General features: G+C 36.6%; 1 protein-coding gene and 1 pseudogene across 5 annotated transcripts; both read left to right on the forward strand.

The window, feature by feature from the left end:
- Positions 1-122: 122 nt before the first annotated feature.
- On the forward strand, positions 123-12,468 carry LOC127439310 (phospholipid-transporting ATPase IK-like). Of its 5 annotated transcripts, none has more exons than XR_007896899.1 (14): positions 123-332; positions 2,163-2,285; positions 2,362-2,452; positions 2,725-2,838; positions 2,954-2,980; positions 3,474-3,592; positions 6,482-6,543; positions 7,917-7,983; positions 8,172-8,263; positions 8,490-8,648; positions 9,890-9,986; positions 10,111-10,319; positions 10,413-10,689; positions 12,333-12,468. XR_007896899.1 is itself a non-coding variant. In XM_051695579.1 (14 exons), the coding sequence occupies exons 7-13, from the start codon at positions 6,498-6,500 to the stop codon at positions 10,625-10,627; spliced, it is 885 nt and encodes a 294-aa protein (XP_051551539.1). In that variant the 5' UTR covers positions 123-332; positions 2,163-2,285; positions 2,362-2,452; positions 2,725-2,838; positions 2,954-2,980; positions 3,474-3,592; positions 6,482-6,497; the 3' UTR covers positions 10,628-10,674; positions 12,322-12,372. The 5 variants fall into 5 exon arrangements, 2 of the variants coding, with proteins under 2 accessions (XP_051551539.1, XP_051551540.1); XR_007896898.1 differs by having other exon boundaries at positions 12,322-12,456; XM_051695579.1 differs by having other exon boundaries at positions 10,413-10,674; positions 12,322-12,372.
- Positions 11,500-19,735, forward strand: LOC127438892 (phospholipid-transporting ATPase IC-like; annotated as a pseudogene).
- Positions 19,736-24,203: the final 4,468 nt, after the last annotated feature.

Consider the following 24,203-nt stretch of genomic DNA (forward strand, 5'->3'; position numbering starts at 1 on the left):
TACTTGGTGGAACACATTTGCACAAACTCTCCAGCTATGCAATCGAGAGGGAGGAGATAGAGCTGGAAAAAAAAACGAGGAATCAAATGAGTAGTTGGAGTAGTTGGAGTAGTTTAGTTTTTAACACAAGACAGAGAGATAAACAGAAGAGCAGAGGGGACATGATCCAGCAAATGTGCTAACATAGAGACTCAGGCGGTTCTTGGAAGTGTAGAGCACCTGATCACACGGATAGAGCAAACTGTGATTTACCTGGATGAGACGCAGGGAAGAAGAGTGCAGAAAATGACCCCACTGGGATCTTCTATCAAGGAACAATAAGTAGTAAGCAGGTGAGGTGTTTTGTAGGTGAAATTCCCCAGTGTTTAACACTTTATTATAAATCATGCACCATGTTAAAAAGTTACATTGTACTACTGTGTCTTTTTTCTGAATAGAATGCACAATTCCAATAGCCTGTAATGGGGGCAGGTGGCCTGTTAATTTGGATATAACATATCCTGTAGCTTTTCAGAAGTGATCTAATGGTTTTGTTTTCATTCTCTCTAACGCAAATGCAAATACAACTTCTCAAGAATCAAAATTAATGAATCAAAAATGAAAGAAGCTGCTAGTATTTTTGATATCCTGTTCATGTGTTCACGGTTGATTCAGAGAAGAGAAGTGCTCTGGTTTTAACCCCTAGTTTGCTGGTCTTTAAGGTCTGGTCTTTAAGTAGGTTTAAGACCAATAAACCAGTTTAGGCTGTATTTTAGCTGGGAATTGAAGTGTTAAATGGTGCTGTAACCTGGAAGATCTTTCTCAAATTATTTGGCCTCATAAATTAGAAAATCAGGATTGTTTTAATTTATAATTTGGTGGTGTGTCCAGTACCTCTTAACTATTTGCAGGACATTCCTGAGATGATGTGTAAACCCTACTTGCTCTGATTCTCCTCTCGTATTTTAACGCACGACTTGCATTAGAACTCCACTTATTACAATGGCAACCATGTTGGATTGTGATTGTGTGGGATGTCATATGCATGCATTGTGCTGTGTGTACTGTGATGCAATGCTTTCAGCCATTCAGCAAAATAATTTGAAGTGCGTAAATCTTATGTTTTTCTTTATTTTGTGATGTCATAAGCTAAGCGTAACATGTCCACTCTGTTATGGGAAAATGAGTGTAATGTTAAAATGTCAGTATATATATGTTAATTTCAGTTGTTAATAATACAATTATTACAATAAGCTTACAAATTTGTACCAAAAAATCTTTCAAAGACCATGTAGTGACTAATTTTACCCACTGAACGTCCACCCTGTTATTTTCTATGAGAACCCTGCCCACCTAACCCAATGGACATCTGAATTTAAGTCATTTAGCCTGACCTGTATGACTTATAAAATCTTTAACATGTCCCTTTTAATGATGAAACCTAAAAATGCCTATAATGTTGTTTTTTGTTTTTTGTTTTTTAATAAGTTGAAAGCTGAAAAAGCACCAAATTGTACAATTGACTGCTATTTATTAATTTAATGAAGGAATCAATGCTTGTGATGGCATTAATTCCAGATCCACAGTCTGCATTCAAGACTAATTCAGATGATATACAGTGGGGTTCAAAAGTCTGGGTCCACTTGAGAAAATGCATTTTTCTTATTTAATATTGTTTAGTCATGACAACTATCTGAATATAGACATTAAAAGCTTATGCTGCTGCTGAAGAGCAAGTACAAAGTCTTGCTACTGCTAGAACAAACCCAGACATGCTGCTCCACAATGAGACAAACATTCAGTCCCATTGAAACAGATCTAGACAGCTTGTGCTGGGGAGGAGGAGGGTTTCAGAAAGAAAACTCTAGTAGCACACTAAAAAACTGAGGCAATTTAAACATTAGACAAAGAAAGAATATACAAGTTGATTGGCTAACAGATTACATGTCAAAGGAGCTCCAGCAGCAACATGAGAGCCAAGTGGCTAACAGATTACAAGTTCAAAGGACCTATCATTTTGCACCATGTGGAGCTTCATGACTGACTGAAATTTTAGTTTTATCCATGACAAATTAATCTGTATTATCAGCATAAACATTTGAGTAAAAATATTAAGGTACTTAATACAGGTAATTCTGTATTTTTTAGTATTGTAATTGGTAATGTCCCCATTTTTCTTTAAGGACAGCATGTACACGAGCTGGCATGGACTCCACAAGTTTGTGCAAAACCTGATGATCGCAGACAAGAAAAACTCAAGATTAAGCAAGTGGACAGGGTGGAGCAGAAACTCTATATGAGCTGAAGTATGTCCAGGTTAAAAGGAAAACATTTTTGTATGGCATTAGAGGTTAGATCTTCTCTCTGTCTTTAACTCCCCAGGAGTATGTTGGGAGGTGCGGGCCACAGTCGTCATTTTCATGAGTCATCGTGCTGCAAATCCTTCCTATGTATCCGCTGGGGGGGCTATGCTGTACGTGAGAAACTTTTTGATCATATTGACTAAGGAAAAGTAGTTATGGAAGCATTGAACAACATTTGATACAATGGCACACCTTGAAGTTCCCTTCAGCCCCATATTTTAAATGGATAGTTCATCCAAAAAACGCTGTCATTTACTAACCCTCATACAATGAATTTTCATTTTTGGGTGAACTGTCCCTTTTAATGTAGATGTTCCAGTGGTGAAAATTGTGGCCAGTCTTATTCATTGCTTAAAACTTTCCTAATGGATAATTTTGCCAGGACAACATGGTGCAGAGCAACAAATACAACCCCCTGACCTTTCTGCCCTTGAAACTGTATGAATAATTCCAGCGAGCAGCAAACCTTTTCTTCTTGCTTATTGTGGTCTTGCAGGTTTGTGGGTTTTATCTCCCTCTTTAGTAATAGAAAGTTTCACACAGCTAATACATGTCTAAATACCAAGCCTTTGAGGAATATTTGACTAGCACATTTTTTCCTATGAATACAGAGTTTATGGTGGCTGCTTGGATTCAAGGTAAATGATGGAAGCATTTGCTCTTTTGCAAACAGTGGGTCAAAAATACCTGCTGTTTGGAAAGGACATGGTATTTACATTAATGATTTTTAAGCATTGTGACATACCATGTCCTGTTTTGTAATTTATTATACCCAGTAGTCATGGCGAACCATTTGCAAACACGTTTTGTTCCAGTGAATTGGAAAAATAAGGCATCATCAAGTTATTCTTAAATATTTGGAGTTCCTGTTAACTCATTTAATATTTGCAGTGATCTTCTATTATTAACCATTTAATTATTAATTCAATCAGACATTAATACTATGAAATAACACCACAGTTCTTCAGTAATCCTCAACTTACCCTGTATTATCTGCCTAATAATGGTAACACTTTACAGTAACATTGTATTCATTAACATTAGTTAATGCAATAGTTACATTATGTAAAAGTTTTGTTCATTGTTATTAATCTTGGTTAATGTTAAACCAAGATCAATAAATCTGCGCAGATGAATGTGGTTTGAGGCACCGGTGTACACATGGATACAGGACATATTATCAGAGCGAATGGACAAATAAATAACGAAAGATAGGACAAGACAGACATCTGAAAACGTCATCTGAGCAGGTAAGTGCCATATCTCATGCTGTTGTTTTGACTTATTGGAAACATTGATGTTTTGCGTTACAAAAGCTAGGCAACGTTCATTAACATGAGTTATAACGATTGCTAGTCTGATAAGGTCAAACGTTGTAAAGTTTTTATAACTGCAGGACATTCTGGCCAAATAGACCACAGTAGTAATTAATTTATAGATTGTCATTGTTATCAACCAGTGGTCAACATAATTTCAAGACTCACATGTCCTTGGCAAGCCTAGAACTAAAGGATCTATTTATATAAATTATTGCCGTTATAAAGAAAAATACACGTGTGCTAGCAAGTGAAAATTTCTGCACCGATTACAGTATAATTATTGTATTTCAATACACACACCCACACAGACGTGCTTTCATGCACCGGTGAATGAGGTATGTATGCAATTTCCTGCTAAATCCGTCCCGACATCTCTAAAATATAAATCATTACTATAGGTTTATGAAAGTGTATTTGGGTAAAGTAAATACATGGTTTGGAAGATGGATTTTTGTTGCACTCTCTCATTAATAACATTGTTATTTTTTAACAAAATTAATTATTCAAATGCACGAATTCAGATCGTCACATTCAGATTCAATGTTTTAATATGCTGATTCAGGTTTTATATTCAGATTCGGGTAAATTTTACAAAGACATCTGGGACACTCAGAAAGAGGTATCGAGCCTGTATGTATTCTCACTCCTGCTTGACTAATCACAACGTAGCTCAGAGTTCACATTTGGAAGAGGAAGGGTCCATTGTGAAATAGTGCCAATTTTTGGTTCTGAACGAGAGTCATCACCTCTCTCTAGCATAAGTTACTCGTTCTGCCCTGATGCAAACTCCAGAGGTAATTAGTGTGATTGGCAAACAGGCTGTTAGATGCATTAAATAAATGTTTATCAGTGATCTGATATCTGACGTGTTTACGTTTCATTATCAGATCAATGTTTGCCACCCGTGTTGTAACTACAAGGCAATTAGTTTATCTTTACTGCTGTTGTTTTATTTTTTTATTTAATTTGTTTTTAATGTTCTACATAACACCCAGTGGATGCATTAATCTTTGCTGACTGACCTTCCAATCCAGACCTGACTTAATCAACGTTAGCTTCGCAGTTGCTATGATTTGGACACCTGCAATCGAGGCACGTCCAGCTTACCATCTAAACTCGAAAAACTAAAAAGTAGAGTAGACTATATAGCAAACATGACATTACACAGAATGTGGTTGGCTCGTGAAACACAGCAATCATTAGCTAACTACCTTTTGGAACCTGTGGCAAACATTTGATCTGATAAACATTTATTAATGCATCTAACAGCCTGTTTACCAATTACACTAATTACATCTGGAGTTTGCATCAGGGCAGAACAAGTAACTTACCCTAGAGAGAGGTGGCTCCAATGATACTACATTGGCAATATTTCACAATATTCCTCTTTCAAATGTGAACTGTGAGAAATGTTGTGATTGGTCAAGGAGTGCGATTGCATACAGGCTCGATTGCTCTTAGTCAAATTTACCCGAATCTGAATGTAAAACCTGAATCAGTGTATTAAAAACTTTAATCTGAATTCGTGCCACATACATTTCAATATTAAGTGTGATGTAATTCAAGCTCAAAACTGCAAATTCAAGTAAACATGTTCAAGTTCAAGTCCCAATGGCACATATTTCATTCCATATACAAACACGTCCGTCTGAGGCAGGCACCTGTTCATAGAGCCACAATTAAAAATAGCGCAGACGGAATGCAAGAACGGGTACTGTGAGAACTGGACACATTGACGAACTCATTGCAAAACAGATTGTTGCCAGCTGTAGGCTTGTTCAGTGAAATGAGAATAAAACAAACAATATGTTCAGTTCTTTTGTTTTGTCTGATCAATGCTGTATTAATCTGCAACAGTAATGCAATTTATTTCAAACTGAATTTCAATCTGTTTTATTTATTATAGGCCCTACATATCAGATTTATAAATATAAACATTTTTATGAAGATTTTACTTTTTTCAGCTGTGTTGGATAGCATATGTCATACTGCCATAAAACTTCCTGTTCTATTATCTGTATTTGTTTTAATATTATGTATGAAATACAAACTTTGACAATTGTAATTGTGCATCAGAACTGATGTGGGGCAGTTTTTGTAAAGCAATTCAATGTTCTAGGGATGACAGAATATGGAAACCATCATTAGACATTTATTAGAAATACAAGAACCATCATTAGGTATTTATTAGAAATGCAAAGGAAAATTTTAGTCAAAACTTTCTATCCAAACAACCACCACAGCACAACATGTAACCACATTCTGTTGGTAAATTAATCATCTGTCCTTATGAATCATCTGTGTATTGCCTTGTGATTAGACTATGTTTCACAGGTGTGTGAAAATACATGTTGGTTTGTGATCTTTTCTATCTGGTTGTGTGTTTTTTCTTTAATATGCAGTGAGTTCCTGCAATTGCAACTATCCCGTGGTACAGCATATATATACTGTGTGTATATATATAATATATATAATATATTATTATTTATTTATTTATTTATTTATTATTAGAATTGTTTTTAAATCTGTTATTCCAAGCCCTGTATGACTGAAATGATGGACAAAATTCACCATTCACTTTCATCGTATGGAAAAAATATACAGTGAAAATGAAAGGTGACTGAGTAACACACTGCCTAACAATTCTTCATGTTGTTCCTTTTGGGTTTGGAACAACATGAGGGTGAGTAAATTATGACAGAACATTCATTTTTGGGTAAACTATTAATTTAAGGGTGAGATAAGCAGTATGATTCACTGTTATTTTTTCCCTCACTCTGCATCTATCTGTCATTCTCCCACTATTCCCATGTCTCACAGGAGCGGTGGCACAGTGATGCACAAATTAACAAGCGGACAAGTAATATTCTCACTCCCGATGGGTGAGTAATTTTAGCGATATTTTCACACAAAGCTATGGAAAATAAAACAAATACATGATCATCAGAATTAACATTTGTCTCATTTGCAGTTTTAAAACAGTTAAGTGGAAAAACGTGTGTATTGGTGATATTCTCCGGGTTCATAAGGACCAGGTCATACCTGTGATTGTGTATTTTTGAGAGTGTGTGTATCCAGACTGATAACACTGTGAATTTGGCAACAGTAAGTCGAATGTTTTGCTGCTGAAATCAGTCTGTGCTCACCAAAATTCGAATCACTGCCCCCTGGTGGCCAAAGCTGGATGTTGAACATATGGGCATGTGGGAGCTCAAGTTTGCTGGTGAAACGTCCACAAAGTGACAGCAAAAGCTAGTTGTATTTTAGGTTGTAAATGATGTAATACTGTCAACAACAGGAATGCATATTTTATTTACTTGTCCCTCTAAACCATACTCCAACCCTAAACCTAAACTATTAGTTGAGAACGAATGTAATTTTAGCACGTAAATGCAACCTCTGAATCACACTCACCATTGTTGTGAATGCGATTACTTAATGGGTTCCATTGGACCAGAACACGTCTTAGAGGTTGCTCGTGCATTACGCTATCAGTAGGGAGATGCATTCACACTTAAATTGATGCAAAAAGAAAAACAAAAGTTTGATGGGGGATGGCGCTTGTCAGTAATTCGGATTACATGAATTTTCAGAAGCAATATGTCCATTTCCAATGTGATCATGTTGGTTTATCTGTTTTTAACCTACTTTGGGGACATATTAGATGGAAAGTGGTTTGATGGAAAGTCCCTAAATCCAACAAAACTTTGTTTTTATGAAATCTTCAGAGAGAATAGTTTTCTTTTGAATTAAGATAAGAATTAATCTGCAATCATTTTATGTAGCTGTATTTCAAAATGACCCCTAGAAATTGCTTAATGAATGCCATTTTTTTTCTGTTTTGACCTATTTCATATTGAAACGGGAAGTTGGGGTGGTACATATCGAAGGGCTTGTCAATAACCTTACATTTATGGCACATCCATGATCGTGATTTTCATCTTGCTTTTGCAAATCAGTGGTATTAGTGGGAGGGGCATTCTCATTCTAGAACGCATTTGATTGGTCAAAATGTGTGAGTGCAGTATGAGTCATCCATATTTTTTGCTCCATTTTTCCAGGAAAGAAAGACAGTACATTTTAAATATGTGTATTTTACTATCATATAGATGACCTCAAAGCTAGCAGACATGGACTCAATGCCACAAAACTCCAATTTTGATTTAATGGAGTCTTTAAAAATCAAAATAAATGTGTCTCTGTGTGTATTCAAGTTTTAATGCTCTAATGTTCTAATACTGATTCCCTCAGGCAGACCTGCTCCTCCTATGCAGCACTGAGCCACATAGTCTTTGCTATGTAGAAACCACAGACATTGATGGGTAAGAGGACCTCCATCTGGCCAGATACTAGAATTGACTTCAGCTTAACACTAATACCTATAAATACTTTTCAGGGAATCACATGCAAAAAATAATAAACAAATTGGCACTGTGTTTTGCAAAGTAGTTCTAAACTGTCAATGGAAAGGTTGTTGTCTAAAGATCATGTTTAATGGTGCCATTTGCAGAGAAACCAACCTGAAGTTCCGTCAGGCTCTTGCTGTCACTCATACGGAGTTGAATGGAGAACAAACTGAGAAAAACCTCACAGCTTTTGATGGTTAGTGTGCAACTACAGTATATGAATTTTATGGGCAAACATAGTTAGAAAAAGTGTGCAGACTCTTCCATATTATGTCAGGCACTCTGATTATTTCTAATTCTATAAATTGCATGCAAAGATGTGTCCTAAATTAAACCCTACTTATCAAAGTAAGGTGATCCAAAGTTATTAAAACATATCCTCCCTAATTCTTTCTTTCTCTCTCTTTGTCTTTTCTTCCCAGATGTTGTGTGGTGTGAGGAGCCAAATGGTAACCTGCACTCCTTCAGAGGTGAATTACACTGGAAAGGAGAGCGCCACCTGCTGGACACAGACCACCTGCTGCTCAGAGGAACTGTACTGAGAAACACAGACACAGCCTATGGGCTGGCTTTATACACTGGTACATAAAATGTATAGCTTAACTGCTACCAATCCATTGCAGATCTATTGTAAGAGCTTAAAATGTTAGCGCAATTGTTAAAGCAATAGTTCACCCAAAAATGACAAATGTGGCATGTTACATTGCACCAAGTCTGACTGCAGAGGTTTGACAAGTGTGGAATGAAATGATGATAATGACAAAATTATTGCATTAAAAAGCCATTGCTTTTAAATTAAAAAACAAATCTTTCTCAGCAGGTTTGGACAGTAAAATGCGAATCTGTGGCCGTCTGAAACAAAAAAAAAATTTGAGTGGAAATACTACTCAACAAAACGGTGTTGGTGGTAAGAGAGAGAGAGCAACCAACCCTGATAGCGCATGTACATCCCCCAGACGTCTTTTAGATGTGTGTGTTTAGATCTGGAAGACGTCTACTGTATATTTAACGTTGTTAGCTCATCTGCAGTACGTCTAGATGCATTGTATTTTCCTCTCAGATGTTTATTAGAAATTCAGTAGATGTTTTTGAGACGTTTATGATTGAGAATGTTTGTAAATCTGATTTTTTTAAGATGTTTAGCAGATGTTAATTAGATTGTGATGCTTTGGAAAAGATCCAAAACAGACATCTCTGGGACGGATGTGTGCTGTCTGGGAAGAAACAAAGAGAGAGTGAATCCCATAATACTGTATAACACAGTGATAGTAATTGGCAGACCATTAAGAAACATCACTTCTATTTTTTAAGGAATGGTTTACCAAAAAATTAAAATTTTATTATAACTCGTTCATTATATTCCAAGTCTTCTGAAGACATATGATAGATTTTGGTAAAAAACAACCCGAAATGTAAGTAATTTTTCAGTTAAAATGTTGGCGTTCTATGAGCTTGTTCAAGCGTGTTGCTCACCAAAACCTATCAGATGTCTTTAGAAAACATGGAATTTGACTCACAAGTTGCACTGACTAATTTCATGATACGGTAGGGTCCTTTGTTAAACTTTAAAGTGAGTCACTATGACACTATCCACTGCCATTGTATTGAAAAGAAGGACTGTGCTATTAATTATCTTACTGTTCATCTCCTTTTGTGTTCAGTATAAGAATACGTTTTTGCCTTTGAAATAATTCCTGACCTGCTATTTATCATGTTTCAGATTCTACTCTTCATGCTGTCAGCAGTTCTTCTCCTGGCTGTGGTTGCTGGGCTTTTTGAGTACAAGGTTTCCCCTAAATTCAATGTTCTCTCTGCCTTGCAGCGTGGCTCCTCTGCTGCCTACCTGGGCTTCCTCACCTTCTGGGGCTACGTCATTTTGCTCAGCCCTGCTACAGTATGCCTATGTCTCTTTATATAATGTAACACCAGCTTTCTATATTCTCAACTTTATGCCTTATTCCTTTTTAAATTTAGATAATTTTGTTTGCTGTTTTCCCTCACATTTCACTCACTGTTGCTTTCTGATTGGTTGTCCCATACCAGATTTGAGGTGATCCACATGGTGCACTGCCTCCTGATTGGCTGGGATGTAGAGATGTACTGGGAGGACAATGATAGCCCCACTCAAGCTCGTACTACCACCCTGAATGAAGAACTGGGTCAGGTGGGCCACTTGCTCAGCGACAAATCCGGCACTCTCACGCAAAACCGCCTTGTTTTTCATCAGTGCTACATTCCCGGCCATATTTACGGTTTGTCAATATCTCTGATACTGTTTTGTAGAATATGTGAATTTATATTTGTTTTTTACAATGTCGGTAACAACAGCGGTCTGGTTTGTTCAGGTGAAATGGCAAAGGAATTCAAGGTAAGAATTTATGCCATATTAATGCAAAGCATACTTTCCCATTTGAATCTACTGACCCAACCAAAATGGACACATTTCACTTTTTGTTTTCTACAAGCCACTAGACTTGAGCTGGAACTGGCTTTCATGTGGTGGGTTGAAGTTTTCTTACCAGCGTCTGGTGGAGGAGCTGCATGGACGGAGCAGCCCTGAGTGTCAAGGGTTCTTCGATGCTCTGGCCCTCTGCCACATTGTTATGAGTGAGTGGAAGGATAGTAAGTAGATTTGAAATGTATTCCTTCGTATCATTATTTATTATAACATTTTAACAACATTTACAGGGCCAAGCAGCAGATACATAGCGGCTCAAGCAAAATCCAAAGAATCAGAGGACAGCAGAACTAAGATTTTCAGGAAAATGGTTATGAGCAGATTTAACCATTAGATACAATCTTTAACCACCAGGGGGCCCCAAAGTTTACATGGACTCTCAGAACATTGGTCCTGAGGGCGATCTGTTAACTTGAAGAAATGTTCCAGGTTTAATACAAGTTGTTAATTACCACAAAAAACTAAGAAAACAACAAACAAAAGAATTGACTCGTCCCATTTTTTTATATTTAAAGAGCAGAAATCATGGTTAGAGTAAGGGACTTACAATGGAAATGAAAGTGGCTAGTCCATAAGTGTTAAAATGATTTGTTTCAAAAGTATAACCACAAGATGTAAACATTACATGTGTTAACAAGATTTAGATTTTAGTGTGATAAAATTGCTTACTAACATTATCAGCAGGGATGGATTATGACTAACAAGGGCCCCAGGGCCATTTGTTTTTTTTTTTGTTTTGTTTTTTTTTTTGTGATAAATGTGTAAACGTGCATATATTTAAAGGGGCAATAATACATTATGAAATATTTTAACTTCATCGAACACTTTAAATATTGAATAATTTAACATAGGCTACTACAGTATCTATGCAACTAATTTGTGAATTATTTGGAAATATACTTGATCCAACAGGAGGGTTGCCAACTGTCTTGTTTTAGCCGGGACATCCTGTATTTTCAAATGTCCTGAACGGGATGCCTATTGTCCCATATTCAAGTGGTAAAATGCAAGGGGGAATCCCCCCTAATTTGATGAAAAAAAAGATTTTTAGAAGAATTACTCAGCTCTTTTGGTCCATACAATGCAAGTGAATGGGTTCCAAATTTTGAAGCTCCAAAAATCACATAAATCAGCATAAAAGTATTCCATAAATCTCCAGTGGTTTAATCCATGTCTTCAGAAGTGATATGATAGGTGTGGGTGAGAAACAGATAAATATTTAAGTCCTTTTTTGTTTTACTATAAATGATCCTCCCTGCTCAGTAAATCTCCACTTTAACTTTCACATTCTTCTTCTTGTGTTTTTGGTAATTCATATTCTTTGTGCATATTGCACCCTACTGGGCAGGGAGAAGAATATTTAGCAAAAAAAAGACTTAAATATTGTTCTGTTTCTCACCCACACCTATCATATCACTTCTGAATATATGGATTAAAACACTGAAGTCGTATGGATTACTTTTATGCTGCCTTTATGTGCACAAATCATAATATGTGTTCTGCAGAAGAAAGAAAGTTATACACATCTGGGATGGCATGAGGGTGAGTAAATAATGAGAGAATTTTCATTTTTGGGTGAACTATCCCTTTATGGTGGTAATATATCATCACAATCTGTGAAAAAGGTCCATTCTGCTGGTTTGATTGGTTACTTCAATGCAGCTTGTTTGATAGTGAAATTGCACCCAAAAGCCTTTTCTTTTTTTTCTTTTTTCTTTTTATCAGGGTGCCTAAAAGCCTCAAAGCCAGAGTGAAGTATAATTCTTCATTTAGTACATTCCAATTTCTAATCTCAGGTTTACCTCAGTATCAGGCTGCCTCTCCAGATGAGGATGCTCTGGTGTGTGCAGTGCAGGAACTGGGCTGGGTGTTCCTCTCCCGCACATGAGACACTCTCACCATCAGTGACTTGGGCATCACACGCAACTATCAGATCCTCGCCCTTCTGGACTTCACCAGCAAAAGGAGACGCATGTCAGTGTTGGGTGAGTTTCGTTAACTGGCCCTCAAGAGTCTGAAAAACTAGAGCAAATTACCGTAAAGTTAACCTTGAGCAATCACGGCTTTTGTATGTGTATAGTACGGGAGTCTGGAGGTGGGTTGAAGCTGTACTGTAAAGGTGCAGATTTTGTCATTCTGGAGAGGCTGCAGAAGAACTGGCCACTTCAAGAGAGCACAGAGAGAGCTCTAGAGATGAGACAGGCCCAGTTCCAGATCAAATCACTGAGGGTGCTTCTGAAAATAGTGGGGGTGCTCTGTATAAAGTGGAGATGTATCGTAACTACACATTTTTTAATAGATTAAATCATGTTTAAATGCTACTTAATGTAAAGAAAAGTTTTTTGTTTTTTTTAATGTACAAAACATTTATTGCTTTGGGGGGTTTTTTCCCCATGATCTGTCACTGAAAATGACAGCAAAATTCTGCGCCTGCAGATTAGGACATACTGATTTGCAAAATCACACACTTTTATAAGTTTTGATGCAGCATTTTGTGCATTCACAAAATGCAAGGATTTTTGTGTGTTTGCTGGTATTCAAGAAAATCTGCTTGCCAATTTAGAGTATTAGTCTTACATATTCAATTGAGCAGGGGTGTACAATTATTTTGGTACTGGGGCCACATCAACCATTAAGTAGAACATGGAACAGAGAAGATAAAAAGTTCTGCATAGTTTTATCTTTTAAGCCCAGACATGCACTCAATGAATGATGCATAATTTTCTGAAGGTGTATACTGATGGGACGAATCTGTGATTGCTTGAAGTTTTGCTGCTATACTTTCATGTGTATCATGTGTTAGTAAAACCGAATAAAGGCTGAATAAAATTATTAATTGATTATTTTACCATACTTCAATGCAAATTATAAAATAAATTTTAATAAAATAAAAGCTTATTTAATGTTGGCCGCAAAGTGGACCCGTTTACTTGTTTTATTCTCAGAACATTATCAACCTGTTTACATGCTCATGGGTCATGATGTGGGTCTTGTCAATGTTTGGCACCCCATTCAGCACACCACTGAATAAAACAGGCTGCATGAAACTGATAAATGATTACTGCCAGAGTAACATTCACATACAGGTGTGAGGGCATTTTACAAATAACACAAAGAATAAACATATTCCTCTCTCACTTGGTTTTACTTACTTGTCCCCTCCATGAACTATTGAGCGCTAAGTTGTTGTTTGTTTGTTTTTTGCGGAGAGAAAGCTCATGCACTCGCATGTATGGTTGCCAGATTGCATAAATTAAGTATGACATAAGGCGAAATATTTCCAATTTGTGCAAGTATAAATCTCTGATTGGGGTGTTGCATATATTATCTGGCATCCCTGAGCATATTAAAAGCTTGTGGATGCCCGATAGGTCCAAAAGCCAGATAAATTAAAGATCTAATAAAAAAACGTTCATGATAAATCGACCCGCGGGCAGTAGTTTGCCCTGGTCTGCAATTGAGGGTGCTCTAAGTTTCGTTTGAGGGTGCTTAGCACCCTCAAGCACCCCCGTAGAACCGGGACTGAGGTGAGGTGACTTGAAGAGGACACCCCAATTGGACAACTAGTGCTTGTATACAATCATTGTGTTTCATGTCTGTGCTCCTTTTTGGCAGGTCTTCTGTTTGTGGCTGTGCGCTTGGTTCCTGGAAGCCCTGTGGACAAAATGGAGCCGCGCCCTCAATCAGGCAAGCACTGTGATGGGTAACCAGGAGACCATGCCATTATAAAATACAATCTGCCTAAAGTTGACTCTAGAGACAAATTAGCAAATTATAATCTAGCATCAATTGTTCTGAGATAGCATGTTTGTGTAGCTGTTGGGTGTGACCACAATTGAGGATCGTCTACAGGATGGAGTACCTGAGACCATCGCCACCCTGCGGAGGTGTGGTTGTGACAGTAGACAAGACAGGTGACATGTTTCAACATAAAACTGGGCACAGAGTTGTACAGATGAACCTACAGCAGCGAATGACGTGTTTTTCTTCACGCTTGTGCCTTCAGAAACGGCTGTGAATGTGGGTTATGCGTGCAAACTGATGGATCCTGACACTACCCTCATTCAAGGCGAGGAGCTTAGGTCCGAAAATACAGTACACATACTGACACACATATAACCATGCATGCAGTATGATGTCGTATGTTTATTGTAGTTTACTGACATCTTCAGGCAGCTTCTCGAGTCTCCCACTCCAGATGTTTGTGTCATGTCTGAAGAACCTGAGGTTTGGATCACAGACAGGAAAGCCGTGAAGAGAAAATTTGCACTAGTCATCACTGGTCCTGAACTGGTGAGCATTCAAAGGCATTGGGGTATGCTATTAGATCTGACACCTGACCCCTGAGTGGTTCAAAATGGCTTTTAAAGATCTGCCCACTATAGTCGAAACAATGCGTCATGGAGTTAACCTTGTGTTATGATGCATTCTCTTTGCACTTCACAGGCAGTACTGACCAGAATGCCAGATTGGGGAGCGAAGTTTGTTGCTTTGTCCGGTCAGTGCCAGTCTGTGCTGTGTTGCAGTGTGACACCAGCACAAAAGGCAGAAGTGGTTGAGATGACCAGGACGCATTCGACTACCATTACCATGGCAATAGGAGATGGAGCCAATGACGTGAACATGATCAACAGTGAGAAATTCAAACAGAATGATAATTAAACCTTGATCTGATCAAAACAGTAACTAATGTAACTGTTTGGTCAGCACTATGTATCTCTTTTTTAGTAATTCAATGAATATTTTGGGATCAGTTCAAGTTAACTGTTGTCATTTACCACAAATTAATGTTGGACTCATGCTTCAGTTTGTAAAAACAAGCAAAAATTACTTTTGCAATAATGCACTTACAGTAGAAGTCTATGGGGCAAGACTTTGCACCGAAATCAAATTAAAGTGCACATTATTTGGAAAGTGCAGCTATACGTGATAAAATCACTTACCAACCTTTCCGTGCAAAGCTATATATAGTCTTTTAACTCCTGCCATTGCCATAGAAAACTGCTAATCCCGATAACTTTTAATACGCTAATAAATAAGAGAAAGTAAAAAATTTATAAAGTGTTTGTTAATAATGCAGAATTACTGTAGATGTTCATCTGCCTCGAATGGTAGTACCACCACTAGAAGGATGATTTTGTACTTTACAAATAACACCCAATTTTGTATGGAAGAATTAATATAAGCACTTTAAAAATATAAGCTTCACATTTCTGCTTTTAAACCTAATGGAATGCCTTTCCCCATAGACCTCCAATGCAAGTGCATGTTTTTACAAACTTGTCGAAACAGTCGAATTTGTCTGTACCACTTGTGGTTCTTGACAGCATACTAATTCTACTAGTTTTCTTGTCAGTTAGTACTTCACCAATTCTCTCCTTCTATAACAGCGGCACATATTGCCGTGGGTCTATGCGGCATGGAGGGCAGTCAGGTGGTACAGAATGTTGATTTTGCTCTGGCACAGTTCAGCTTCCTTCGTAGTCTGCTGCTGGTGCACAGGCACTGGTCGTACTATCACATCTGCATACTCCTATTTCCTCTAAAAAACCACTGCTTTTGCTCTGGTGCACATCTGGTACAGCTTCTACAATGGCTGCAATGCTCAGGTAGAGCAACTGTCATGTAATTTACTTTACACCCACCCTGTTATTACTGTTATTACATATCTGGATTTAGATATGTTTGAAATAAAATTAAGTTAAATCACTCCATAACATCAAATGAATCAAGTAAAGAATTCTAAAAAATTTGACAAATGAGTCTGCTTTACCTAATGTTGGCCAAATTTTATGCAAATAGGGGTTGTTGGGCAACATGTGTAATTGTGATTGTGAAAATGATTATTTGAATTAGTAAGCTTTAGTAGGGTTTTTCCCAGTACATCTACACAATTTAAAACAACTTCACTCTCAAAGGCTTTCTTTTTTACAGAGTAAAATAATATTCTTGCTAAGGCTGCGAGTTCACACATTAATTTAGTGTGATAATAATATATAATGTAAAAAAATATTCATTATATATTTAAAAAATAATAATCATGCTCCCTGACCTATACATTGTCTATAATAAAAGTATCGGAGCAATTCATGCTTAAAGGGGCACTCAGTATTTTTTTCCTCATTAAAAAAGTTTAACTCTTAAAGACATGAACTGTAATTTTGCAATATATGTAGGAAATCATGACCACTCACATTAAAATGAAGACTCCAGTCATATCAGTAACCTTATAAAAGCTGTTTTATTCTACATGGAGAGGGTCCGCACATGGGGGCTGCCATATTAGAATCACATGACCAGATGAGTACTACTCGCTTAATCTCAGTATCCGTCCTGTTATTTGACACTTTCACTCATTGATTAAAATAATCATGACTGACTGTGAATACTACATTTCTAAAATGGTATCTGAAACTGAAAACTATTGATTTTAAATTATGCTGCATCCAAGCCGCTAAGTGTCAGTGTAACTCCAAGATGACACAAAGACAAAAGTTACTGAGTGCACCTTTAAATTATATGTAACATTTTACGAGCCGCGTCAGTAGGGGGCAGTCAGCGCACCTTAATGAACCACAGAATAGCCGATCACATAGGACAGGTTCTTGACAGCTGGATGAAGCACAACAAAATGCAGGGATCTCGAGATGCTATTTTCAAAGTTCATCTACTTTTAACTTGACACAACGTCCTACAAATGCAGCATTTATGAAGCTGAATGTTCAAAACAAAGACCAAACAAAAAAAAATTGCGAATACGGAACGCAACAAGTTCGCATCCTCTCAGAACAGGATAGACTGATGAACTCCGTTGCAAAATGAAATGCTGTCGACTGTAGGTTTACTGTATGTTCAAATATATGGGAATAAACAATATATTGACTTCTGTAACTTTTTGTATCATCTAATCAGTGCTTTACTCATCTTCCACAATAACACAGTTTATTTTCATCTGATGTCTATGATATGTTTAAATATATTTGTATTTATATTGAATTGTCTTTATTTGGTGGCATTTCTCAGCAAATGTTGACTTGTGTATAAATGCAATTAATTAATCTGCATGTCATGCAATTAATTCAAATAAAATTGTAATCGATTAACCACCCTAATTCTTGCATTAAAAAAATCTTCTGTCTGTGCAAATTTAAATATGTCAGTGATATTAATATGCTCAGTATTGTTTCTCTAATTATAAATCACAGAAGTTTACCATAGTGCAATTCTACCCTCTTTTCAAGCCTATGTATGAAAGCTGGTTTATTAGCCTCTACACAACAATTTATACATCCCTGCCAATACAGTGTATGGGCGTTTTTGAACAGGTAAGCCAAATACACTTCATGACCAATAACATTTGGAATTTTAGCTGGCAACGACAAATTGTACAGCTGAGTGGTTCATCTGTTTATTTCTGCACCTTAATAGGACGTGAGCGCCAAGAGCCGGAGGTCTACCAAATTGGACAGAAAAAAAAGCTCTTCAATCCTTCCGTTTTGGCGATCACACTCCTCTACTCCGTCTATACCTCCATCATCCTTTTCTTCATCCCGATGGGAATATTGCAGTACTCTGCTCTCAATTATCAGACCTTTGCCGTTACTTTGGAAACATCAGTGGTGCTCACCAGCACTGTAGAGGTAACTTGATCTGCAAACCCATTTGATTGCATACTTCAGTGAATATGATTGATGGCCACAGTATTTACATTAGATGACTTTTGGAACCTATTCAATACTGACTAGAGAAAATATTATTTGCCTAACCTGTTGAAAGTCATTCTCTGCATTTTTACATAATTCAGGGAAATAATCTCACTGTGGAAATTAACATTTGTTTCTGGTTCTTTCTGTTTGTTCTAGGATATTCTACATACAAAATACTGGACCAAGTACAGCATTGCAGCAGTTATTCTTAGTTTAGTTGTGTTCTTTCTGTCCACACTGGCTCTACATACTTTTTCCTGGGTAGTTATCTCTACAGATTCATAATTATTCATACAAATTGAAAAAATAAAGATCAAATAGCAAACTTTCTACATATCACTTCAAAGGTTATGGATCAACATATTTTGATGGTAATGGAACAAGATTCTTGGGAAAGAAATGTTGTCCTAACCCTTACTATGAATTAAAATCAGAGGGAACTGATGGTCGGTTAACACCAATGGTTTACAAGCCCATAAGCTAAACCCTAAGCCTATCACTTTCGCTGACCCTAAAACTTGATTGGTTGATGTTGTTCCAGGGCCAACAAGGATCCAGGAACATTGGCCAAATTTGTACTCAAAATGAATTTATCTGCAGTACTGGGGCCACCAGGGGGAAGTGTTGAAACTGTTTAGCTGAAAAAATAGGTTTTCTAGACTTCTAGACTACTACTACTTCAGTTGTTTGGTCTTTTGTCTCCAAAGTGGAGCATATGGTATTTCCATAACCTTAATTTCTTGAATTTGCAGGAGCATTGCCAAATGCTTACTGTACTCTTGAGGTTTGGCTGACCATATTAGTGACTACCTGTGCTGCTGTCCTCCCTTCAATAACCATACACACCCTAGGCGTTGGGTTAACAAACCCCAACAAACATAAGGTTGAATACCTCCCACAAAGCCTTTTGGTTTAATAAGCATATAATACATGTTGTAGCATTGCTGTTTATGCTTACTTTATTTCCTCTTTTCATATGTAGATTCACAGCTTAATGAATGAGCCTTTAGAGCTGCAGTCGTGGTTTTGGAGAGGTATGTTTCAACGTCTTCTTATGCAGTGTCCCAAGGGAAAGGCTTTGGAAAGCTGATCACCTCAGGAGTTGGGCTCCTCTCTGCAGTGTCCCCACAGGACAAGAACGTTAAACCTGATATTTTGAAAAAAAGACTGTCCACAGGGTGCATGTAGTTCTGTGGCATGAAAGCATCAAGAGTGTATCATGCAATGCACTGAAAAAGTGATTTTAAAAAAATTAGAAAGGGTAGCTAATATTGTAACCAATGATCTTTGGTCCACAAGCCCTGGTCGGTGCATTTCCAAAATGCATGTCAAAAATACACCAAATAAAATTAAACGATTGATAGTGACCATTTTGTAAATGTTCAGTCTTTTTGGAGAGGGTTTGTACATTTACCATGTAAAAAGAGAGAGAGAGAAATTGTTGGTTTAATCGCATAACCTCTAGTTTTATAATGCTTTATATTTTAAATCTAGTTGCACTTTTTGTATACATATATTTTACAAATAAATAAATATATTTAAATGAAACCGTTTCCTTTTTATCAAAATGGTGTCATGAGTCAACTATAACATTTCATGATCTTATGGCAAAAACATAATCAAAACACTAAATGCTTACATTCTTGTATGTTGCATGTTCATGCATTTTAAGGAATATTCAAGGTTCAATGCAAGATAATCTCAATCAACATAATTTGTGGCATAATATTGATTACCACAAAAATTTATTTTGACTTGCCCCTCCTTTTCTTAAAAAATAAAAAAAAAATCTGGGTCACAGTGAGGCACTTGCATTGAAAGTGAATGAGGGCCAATTTCTTAATGTTAAAAACTAACTTTTTCAAATGTTTATGCATGTAAACATGATTTTAGTGTGATAAAGTCACTTACTGACCTTTTCTGTGTAAAGTTATAGCCAATATTACAACTTCGTTGCCATGATGATGTAATGACAACAAACCCCAAAATGACTGTAAAAACTATGATTTAAACCAGTGGTTCTCAACCTTTTTGACTCCAAGGCCCCCCACTGTCCAAGACAATATCTGAAGGCCCTCTCACCCGAAACTAGATGTGTCTGATTAAAATAATTAATCATGGATCATTTTTGATTCTAGAAGTTTCAGAAAGAATCTGTTAATAATTTGTAGGCAGACATCTTAAAATAATTTTTTTTTAGCATTTTAATTTGAAAAGTTGAATTATTTTAATAATTTTAATATTTTTTATTTTTTATTAATTTTAAGTCGACTTGAGGCCCCCTTGGAAGTGTGCTGTGGGTCCCGGCCCCCTGGTTGAGAGCCACTGATTTAAACAACTTAACAGCTCAAATAATGCATGAGTTTTAACAGAAGAATTGACCTATAAAATTACAAGATTCACATTTCAGCCTTTAAACCCTTCAGAAATTGGCCACATTCACTTCCATTGTAAGTGCCTCACTCTAACCTCAATTTTCTTTTTTTTTTCTTCTTTTTTTAAAGAAAAGGAGGAATGATTCAAAATAATTTTTTTTGTGAAATCAATATTATGCCACAAATGCTGTTGGTTGAGCTTAACTTGTATTGAACCAAGAATATTCCTTTAAGTATTTACACTGCACGAAAAGTTTTTTATGTTTCACTAAACACGTTATGCTTGTTGGTCACTGCCATCTTGGAAATGACATCAAATGGCATCCATTACAAAAATTACAGAGTTCTGGAAAACTTGACACTCAAGTGGTGTTCCTCCTTTACAAAAATCGAGAGTTCATGTCAAATTTGCCTCAAAGTGCCACAAATTTGCCATTGATCATTTTCACATGCAAATGAGCTTTGCGGCAAATTGTCCATTCTTGCCAAAGGTTTACCAGGGGTGTAAAAATTACTCTGAAATTAAATTTAAGTGAAAGTATGGATACCGAGTGAAGATTTTACTCAATTAAAAGTCCAAGTATCTAGCCAAAAACATACTTGAGTGAAAGTAAAAAAGTATTCACATTAAACTGTACTTGAGTATCAAAAAAGTAAAAAGTAACTTTTTTCCAATCTATAATGAAATCAAGAGAGAAGATTGTGTGAGAAAGGATTTTTAAATTTGACTGTTTTGTTAATTTGCCTTTTTACTGTCTCCGTCGACTGTCATTTCTCCCCTAGTGGCATTTGCAACCTGGTCATAGGATCATCTTTCAATAACAAAATGTTTGCAAAAGGATTTTTAAGTGACCTGTTGTTACTGTATGTAACACGGCAATTTCCTGGTGGAATGAACGCTAGAGATACTGAAACAACGACTTTTCTCCCCTTTCACTCAAATATCGAGTAAAACTGCAGATTATCAGTTCATAAACACTTACTTTTTGCTCTGTACCTCACACAATGCTATCTTATGACATATAAACACCTTTACTATCAGCAATGTTTGCCCATTGAAGCTAAGCAAGGTTGAGCCTGGTCAGTACCTGGATGGGAGACCTCCTGGGGAAAACTAAGCTTGCTGCTGGAAGAGGTATTTGGGAAGCCAACGGGGGGTGCTCACCCTGCGGTCTGTGTGGGTCCTAATGCCCCAGTATAGCTTATGTAAGTGTGATCAAATTGCACGGTAGCTCAACTGATAGAGTGTTGCATATGTGATACAAAGGACCGGGGTACGAGTCCTGAAGAGCAAGCAAGTCGACACGTGAACTGAAAATCGCACAAATATTTCAACGTATCCGAAGCTCAAATTAGATCTGAAATTCCACCTCTGCAGATGGTAGGAACTCCACACAGCCACTGTGCGACACAGCATTTTGAAATGACTGAACTCTGGTCTGTCATCTATTGTTTGTCGAATGCAGTAAATGGGTGGCTTCAGTCCAGTGGGATGAAAGAAAATGATCTGCAAAAATGTAATGAGTACTTTTCACATTTAAATAAAATTGTAAGGAGTAAAAAAAGTACTATTTTTTTTTTTTTTTTTTTTTTTTTTTGGAAATGTAATTAAGTAAAAGTATTCAGTTTAAATTGCACTGGAGTAAAGTACAAATCCCAAAATATAATACTTAAGTATAATACTTAAGTATTTTTACTCAATTACTTTACACCCCTGAGGTTTGCTGCTGGTTCACCAGTACCATTTGTGAAAATAATGAATGATACATTTGTGGCAAGTTTGCAGCTAGTTTGCCAGAACTCTGAATTTTCCCACCTCCTACGTGAAAATAATGACTGCCCTTACAAAAAAATCTAGAGTTGTCTGAAATACACCATAAGCATGTAAAGAAATGAATAGCAGTCAATTGGCCTCAAAGCATCTAAAGCAAATTATGTTATGCACTGAAAACCTAACCAAAAATGTGCAATAGTTGCAAATAATGAAAACAAAGATCTGTGGTTCACAAGCCCAGGGTTTTAGCATGTTTTCAAAATGCACGTCTTCAAGGGCATAGCAGTCATTTTAAAAATGGGGGGGTGGGGGGGGGTGGCTGTCAGTAGGTGGCTCGCAGAGACCCAAACACTTACAGTGCAGTATTAATATATTACAGTATATATTAATATATAATTATTATATTAATATATACGTATTATATACTTTTAATATTTGTAGTATTTTAAAGATTCAAGTATTGCAAATTAATTGCAAAATTTAGCAAAATTAGCTGCAAAAATAAAGGACATCTCGTTCAGTGACCATTTCTGGTAATGCCAGAAGGTGGTGACAAATGAGTGTCTTGTGTGAAATGAGTTAGTCACTGAATCAACAATCAAAAGAAAATCTGAATCCTTTAAAATTTGTATGTCTGAAAGAGACTTTAGTGGAGGTTTTAAGCATTATAAGAACAAAGCAAATCTATCATTTCCCTACAGTTTGTGAGCTGCTAAGCATGACTTATCAAAAGACAACAATAATAGTCTTATAATTATTACGAGTTTCAATAACGTCCATAAGTTTTCATGTTAAAAAAAAAGCATGTCTACATATCTATTCACTTCAGTAAAATGCTTTTACTTCAATGATTTTAAAGTGTTTTAAAAACATAGCAGATCTATCATTTTTTACAGTTTTTATACAATTTGTTGACTGCACACCATCATAGAGGTAAAAAAACAGGAGCTGTCTGATTGACGGCCTATTACATAAGGGTTGTTTCGGCTCATGAAACTGACCTGTGATTGGCTGGATGGTTGATCAGTCAGCCCAAGTAACAAAACACAAAGAATACTGTATACAAATCCACCATTTGGACTCGATATGGGTTTAGCTTGAAAAAGTGCGGGGGACCAAATCACCTCGTGAGGGACATGTCCTCCATGCTGCTATGCCCTTGCATGTCCAAATTGCTCCATTTCAAATTCATTTTGATAATTTCTACAATGTTCAGTGTTATTGGGGGAGGGTTTGTACAATGCAAAAGAGATGACACCGTGAGTATCATATACAGACAAATAATTGACTGGATAAAAATCCTATAATCTCTAGTTTTGTAATGTTCTATCTTTAAAGTATAGTTCTACTTTTTGTTAACAAATTTGACATTTAATTGAAAATTGTTCCTTTTTCTTCTTTGTTTCCTTCAAACATGTTATCCAAAATAAATAAGCAGAAAATAGCGTGAAAATGTTCAACAATGTTTTATTTTATTTCAAAACACGCAATTTACCCATATTACCTTTTGTTTTTGTTTTGTTTTTCAATTTTCTGTAGCAATTATTACTCCAATTTTCTTCTTTTCAAGAGTGTCCTCTTGCACTAAATGAAAAGTGCTCCACAGGCTCTCTGGCGCCCCCTGTAGGACAGGAGGAGGAAAGATGCTCTCCATTAAGTCTTGCCCATCATCAGCTGCCTGAGAACTAGTTTTTGTGTGTGCTTGTGTGTGTATGTGAAGCTTTTACATCATTAATGGGATATTAAAAACTGGACACATGTGCATTAGATTTTGAACATAGACAGTTAGGTACTTCCATGTTTTCTGTATTACGCCAGCCTGG

The sequence above is a fragment of the Myxocyprinus asiaticus genome, chromosome 50 (genome assembly GCF_019703515.2).
Source record: "Myxocyprinus asiaticus isolate MX2 ecotype Aquarium Trade chromosome 50, UBuf_Myxa_2, whole genome shotgun sequence".
NCBI classification, from domain to species: domain Eukaryota; kingdom Metazoa; phylum Chordata; class Actinopteri; order Cypriniformes; family Catostomidae; genus Myxocyprinus; species Myxocyprinus asiaticus.

Excerpts from the sequence above, each read along its gene's own strand:
- LOC127439310 (XM_051695579.1), top strand. The coding sequence starts at position 6,498 with ATGCACAAATTAACAAGCGGACAAGTAATATTCTCACTCCCGATGG. Across the intron at positions 6,544-7,916 it reads AATATTCTCACTCCCGATGG|ACCTGCTCCTCCTATGCAGC; the intron begins GTGAGTAATTTT and ends TCCCTCAGGCAG. Across the intron at positions 9,987-10,110 it reads CCTATGTCTCTTTATATAAT|ATTTGAGGTGATCCACATGG; the intron begins GTAACACCAGCT and ends GTCCCATACCAG.